The following is a 6,576-nucleotide window of genomic DNA, read 5'->3' as shown; positions in this document are numbered from 1 at the left end:
CAGTGGACCAACCATAGGCTAAGACAATCACGAGCTAGCCATCATCAAATGTAATGTTAATATTCTGCATCATGTGCATGCCACTACTCGACGTTAAGTCTATTTTGTCACCTAAATGTATGGTCTTTAAAAAAAAAAGACGGATCTAGTGATTAGATTCAAATTGAATTTGCCTGACGAGCAGAAATACCCCTTTTAACTTTTTTAATGAAATGAACATTTTGGTCACAGAAAATTTCCAACATGCTCTCATGCTGGAAGGCTGAAATGATGCCCAGTTAATTCATCTGGGTGCTGCTTCTTCTAGACCAGCACACACATGACCATTTTCTTGCACCTCACATCTAAATAATCCAGTGAAGGGGAAAATGCGGATGACAAGGTTTGTGTTTTTGTAGAAAAAAACAAAAGTCGGAGGGATTAGTAGTTACGGAGTGATTTACTGGCATTTCCCAGTTGCAAAACTGGGGCAAAACCAGTGCAAAAGAATTGCACCCGATTATTTGCTTTGTTTTTGCCCCAGTTTTGCAGCCAGTAAATAACCCCCTTAGCCGTTTCGACTTCCTGTGTTATAAATGACCCCAAAAGTAAAAAATATCCAACACCTTTAGAAAACAAAAGGATATCCCAATGTGTCATTTGTTATTATTTCAGATGCACTTTTATCTACGTAGTTCAACTAGTGTACAGTACCTCCACATTGTAACATTCGAGGTCATATTTTCAAAAGGGCGTAGACCTGCTTTAAAAGCAATCAATTATCCAGTAAAGTGATAGTCCTAATTTCACTCACTGCCCATTTGGCAGTGAACAGGTTAACAAACAAACCTTAATACCCAGCTCTTCCTAATGCAGTACCAACCCTTTCCGGTCGACAGCTTCCACGTCTTCCACCCTCATGCCAAAGATGAACAGGTTCTCCTCTCCGGCCTCCTCCGCCATCTCCACGTTGGCCCCGTCCATGGTACCGATGGTGAGGGCTCCATTCAACATAAACTTCATGTTACCTGTGCCAGAGGCCTCGGTTCCAGCTGTGGAGATCTGCTGAGACAGGTCAGCAGCGGGGATCACTGGGAAGACAAGAGAGAGCGAGCTGCAGTGACTGCAATAGGACTAGTAGAATCGACTGGATGTGTACGACTGTCTCAGTCTGATCTGTGATGCACCCAGGGGTGCCAATGGTAGCACCGTCTAATTATATTCAATAAATCTGTTACAGATGTGGCTCAACTTCTGTCACAACTGCAGCTTGGTTACATACAGAGAGTTCTCTCTGCTGCAGCTTTTCTGTTTGTGCAGAGTGTCGCGCTACAACTGTGCTTGTAGTTTTAGATAATGTGATTGGATTGTAATGACACTCACTGGCACAGTATAATACAGCACCAGAACTACCACATAACAAAATCATATTAACTCCAATGCATCAACATACATGCAAATGCTTCTGAGTAACAGCAACAAAAGTTAGATTGGGCCTCTCTCCAGTGCTGAGGAGAAGGAAGAGGGCACCAATGGGATTTGCAGTGTGTCTGCAAATTGAATGCTAAAAACATTGGGACAGCAATATTGGCCTGGGAAGGGGAAGGGACAGAATCCCCTATCTATGTTGGCATGTAGAAACTGGTTTGGAAGCAGAGGTTCTTCAATGAATAACCCTAGAATATTGTCATGTTTGAAGCCAGGAATGGGAGTAAAATGAGAGTTCTGCTTCTCCTCTTAACCACAGCCAATAAGGACACAGAGAATGTCCCACTGACAGAGATAGAAGTAACAACGTGGGTCATTCATACCCCCAGCTTCAAAGATTAAACCCCTTTAATTTTCCAATTTATTTCATGGATTTGAATGCTCTATACCCTATATTTCCAGTAAAATAGAACTATCTAATCTATCTATTCTACCTATCTATTCTATCTGTGTTTGTGTGTAGAAGAGTAACTTCCATCTCCTCCCTTGTCATGGTACCTTTCTCAGCCATGGACACACGGTAGTTCTCCAAGTAGATGACCTTCAGTCTGTCGCCTATTATAGGATCATTGTTCACAATATCCCCCACAGAGGTGATTAGTTTAATGATCATTTTAGCCATGTGGTAACCAGGGGCTGCCTGGAACAGAGAGAATGTGATTATTGATCAAATATTATACATTGAGTGTTACCTCTTGTTTTAAAGTATGTCCTGAGCACGAAGTAAAGTTGAGAACATTACAATTTACAGTTCAAACATGTTTAAAATAGGATACCGTCAAGGTCTTGAAGGAACTTAGACAGAAGAGGGATTTGAGGTACTCTACTAATTACTACAGCATTGGGGTGTTCCCGGTACGAAAAGGAAGAGCGACCAGATTCTGTATTGAACCTTGGGACGAAAAACAGGTTTCTGAAAGTGGATCTAAGGATGTAATTGCTGTGTACAGTTGGGGTGTGAAACCTGCTCAGATGATTGGGTAACTTGTCCAGAAATTATTTGAAGATGAAAGATGTACATTGCGTCTGGACTTGAGGGATAGCCAACCTAGTTCAGTTAGCATATCACAATGGTTGGTGTTGAAGTTACATAGCAAGATAAAATGGCATTTTGAGTGGTAAAGAATGTCAAGTTTGCCAAGGTGAATTTGTGGTTCTGTACCATACACTATATCCCCATAGTCAATAATTGGCATTAGATCTGCTGGGCAATGTAGCCTAAGTCCCGAACACCATAATTACTGTTTTATCAGTGATCAAAAACTGTTTGTTTTAGTTGATCATGATCAATCTAGTGTAATTCTTTTGTGCTGCTTTTGGCCCAGTTTGCAGTGTTTGACACGGTTACAATACTGCTTGGTAAAGTATTGTTGTCACCTCAAATTACAAAGCACATGATGAATACATTCTGTATACGTTAATGGGTGGAAGTTTGGTTTAACATTGTACCTTTCCTCCAATCATAACTGTTCTCGGCACAAACATTTTGGACGGATCTTTCTTGATTCCTGGAAGATTAGAAAGTGGATATTATGGTGTCAGTACAAGTGTTTATGAGATACATAAAAAAAACATTGGTATCTTATGTCCCAGGATATGGGAAACCAGTGTAGGGACTTGCATAGTGGTGAAGAAGTGGAAAGGTGAGTGAGGTAGAGGAGTCTAGCAGCAGCATTTTGGATGGATTGGAGTTGGGGCAGGCGGACAAGGGGAATGCCAGCTAATAGAAGGTTGCAGTACTCAAGGTGCGACATGATGAGTGAGTGAATTGGGATTTTAGTTGTGTCCGTGATATTTCAGAGGTGGAGACTGCAGGATGGAGTGGATATGAGGCATGGAGAGGGCAGAGTCAAAAATGACAGCAGGCAGTAGGCTTGGGGTTTTGATGAGGTTGTAGTATTATTGACACTGAGGAATAGTTTGGGTGTAGGGGTGGCAGTGGAAGGGGGAAAGCGTATTAGTTCTGTTATGGACGTTAAGCTTCAGGTAATGTTGGGACATCCAGGGAGGGGACACAGGACTAGGTAAATTTGGGTATCATCGGAATAGAGATACTGAAAGCCAAAAGGTTGTATTAGTTCACCAAGAGAAGAAGTGTAGAGTGAGAATAGCAGAGGGCCAAGGACAGGGCCTTGTGGGACCCTAACAGAAAGAGGGAGTGGAGGAGGAAATACCAGAGATGGAAACACGGAAGGAGCGGTTGGATAGGTAAGACGTAAACCAGGAGAAGGCTGCGTCATGGGGGCCAATGCAGGGTAGAGTATACAGGAGAAGGCGGTGATAAATCAGTGTCGAAGGCAGTAGAGAGATCCAGGAGAATTAGTAAGTGACCCTTAGACTTAGCTGTAGGTCATTGACCACTTTTCTTAGTGCTGTCTCAGTGGAGTGTAGAAGACGGAAATCAGGTTGCAAAGAGGCAAGCAGGGAGTAGGAGGAGAGAAAGTGAGTCAAGCGATTTTATACAAGCTGCTCATGTAGCTTGGAAGCAAAGGGGAAATGAGAGGGCGGCAGTTAGAGAGGGAGGCTGGGTCAAGACAGTGTTTCTTTAGAATGGGCGTGATTAGTGCATGTTTGAAGGAAGATGGGAACGTGCCAGCGAGAGAGGTTAAAAATTAGGGTAGTGTGCAAGATAGAGAGTGGTGGAGATGTGAGGGGATAGGATCAAGGTGGCAAGTTGTAGGGCGAGATGATGAGAGGAACACGAAGACCTCATCCTTAGTCACTGGGGAAAATGAGCTTAGGGTGGATGTAAGTGTGTAAAGGGAGGTAGATGGTGAGTGTGGAGACTGACATGTAGAGATGTCATGACTGATGGCCTCCATCTTATCTGTGAAGTAGGTGGTAAGGTCTTGGGCTGTGAATGCAAAAAGTGTGCAGGTGCAGTTGGACAGAGATGGGAGTTAAAGGGGACAAATAGAGATTGAGAGTTAGTACGAGTAAAGAAAAGTAGGTTTGCTTGGCAAGGGAAAGAGCAGTGTTATAGGAGGAGAGAATGAATTTATAGTGGATGAAAATCGGCTTTAGAGTGTGATTTCCTCCAGAAACGTTCAGCAGTGTGTGAGCACTTTTGGAGGTAGCAGGCAAAGTTTGTGTGCCATGGAAGTAGGTGTTGTGAAGGGTGCAGAGTGAGGCTAAAGATTAGGAGGTGATGATCAGAGAGAGGGAAGAGTGTGTTAGAGAAGTTAGAGAATGAGCAGAATCTGGAGAAAACCAGGTAATGGGAGTTTACATTGCAGTGAGTAGGAGACGTGGTCTATTGGGAGAAACCAAAGGAGGAGATTAAACAGAGAAAATGGGCAGCTGAAGTGGCTTTGGGTTTGTCAGTAGGTATGTGAAAGTCTCTCAAGATGACAGTAGGAGTGTCAGAAAAAAGGAAGTGAGGAAGCCAGGCGGCCAAGGGAAGGGAGAGGTGTAATGTGGAGTAGGATGGAGTGATTGGCAGTGCGTGGTGAGAAGGAAACTTTGGGTTAGAGTGTTGGGACGTGAAAAGATTGGTATGTCGATAGTGTGAGGAATAGCGGATATGTCACCACATAGTAGGAGTCATAGTAAGGAGAAGAAGAGAGAGTAGGAGTACGATATATTCTGTACTGATATGAACTAGAATTTCAAATAAATCTGACTTTCTAATTGGCGGCTGATGGTAGCATAGGATAATTGCAAATCCAAATTTCTTCATTGCAAATACACCAGTTATTTGTCCATGATAGAGCCATATCATACCATCATGATCAATTAACCATTGGTAAATCCGCTTTCTCAGTGGCTGAGGACATACGTAAACTGTTTCGATCTTAAAAAGATGCATTAAAACTCTGGGATTTATGCTTCCCGCTGTAATAACATCTGATTTAGAAAAATCATCCCGAGGTTAGCACATCAAGATAACTTCTTCCATTTCCGCCACTCGTAGCTGAGCAATATATGGTGAGCGGTTACACGAAACAGAAGATGCAGGGATGAGGCCTTATGCCACAAATATTATGATTGTATGCATGAAGTTCTGCGTCTCTAATTTTTCTCTATGTTAGACGCAGAATTACCGTTTTCTATGTAATTTGGTGAATTTTAAAAAACAGTCTGCTCTCCGCTATCCGACTAGGTCACTAGCACGAGATGTGTAAAAAAAAACAATAAGCTGATTTCTTACAATTAACACTGACACTAATAGACCGGGTGGCTTTTTAATATTATGCTGTGCTGCACTGAATTAATAAAGGATATATATATAATATATATATATATATATTTATTATTTTTTTGGCCATCTTGGACTTTTATAGTAATTAGTATATAGTTAAATACTTCAATAGTAATATTCTCATAAATAAGGGTCATTTAGTTAAACCCTTCGGCCAAAGCGTTATAAGCCTGCAAGCCAACGTCAAAGCATAACCACATTTTGCAGGTCCTAACACTAACCTGTTGAAACTTCTCTTTTTTACCTTTGTTGAGGGAGAATGACTGCAGTTAGTCCATCCATACAGCATAATGGAAAAAACATTCCTTGCTTTAAAAAGTGTGGAGGGGTGAGCTTACACCCTGGGAGGAGGGGCCACTAACCTCCAAACAACCTCCACAGAGGTGAAAGAGAAGTTTCAACAGGTTAGTGTTAGGACCTGCAAAATTTGGTTGGCTTGCCGGCTTATAACGCTTTGGCCAAAGGGTTCAACTAAATGACCCTTATTTATGAGAATATTATTATTGAAGTATTTAACTATATACTAAATACTATATATTTTATCAAACTGGATGTAGCATTGGGCTTTTCTGTCTTTTGTTGTATACATTTGGCCACGCTCAGTAGCACTCATTTTGATATGTATGTATGTATGTATGCATGCATGCATGTATATGTATGTGTGGCAGGTTCTGGGGTTGCGAGTTTGCATCTTGGACTTTTCACAACCTTTCTGTTGCACCTGAGTGAACACTAAGTAACGATCCTTCATATTAAGCAGCATTTATTTCATTAGCTCATGTCTACCATAAAAAAATAAATAAAAAAAATTAGGACGATGGGTACTGGGACAATGGGTGAACACCTAGGACACTGCAGGATACTTTGTTTGTACTGTCTGAAGTAGTCATAGGACTGTAGTTGGTGCT

The 6,576-nt window shown here is 41.8% G+C and overlaps 1 protein-coding gene across 1 annotated transcript in view; it reads right to left on the bottom strand.

Moving 5' to 3' along the window:
• Window positions 1–6,576, bottom strand: part of PYGB (glycogen phosphorylase B) — an 82,834-nt gene that overhangs the window by 8,467 nt on the left and 67,791 nt on the right. Inside the window, exons 15-17 of the mRNA XM_075596309.1 lie at window positions 2,917–2,975; window positions 1,966–2,107; window positions 863–1,070 (exon numbers count right to left, since the gene is read on the bottom strand). Of these exons, the coding sequence (XP_075452424.1) occupies window positions 863–1,070; window positions 1,966–2,107; window positions 2,917–2,975 (409 nt within the window). The remainder of the gene's footprint in view (window positions 1–862; window positions 1,071–1,965; window positions 2,108–2,916; window positions 2,976–6,576) is intronic.

This window comes from Ascaphus truei, chromosome 4 (assembly GCF_040206685.1).
Source record: "Ascaphus truei isolate aAscTru1 chromosome 4, aAscTru1.hap1, whole genome shotgun sequence".
Lineage (NCBI taxonomy): Eukaryota > Metazoa > Chordata > Amphibia > Anura > Ascaphidae > Ascaphus > Ascaphus truei.
Note: the sequence above shows the minus strand (reverse complement) of the source record. Positions and strands in the feature narration are given on the sequence as shown.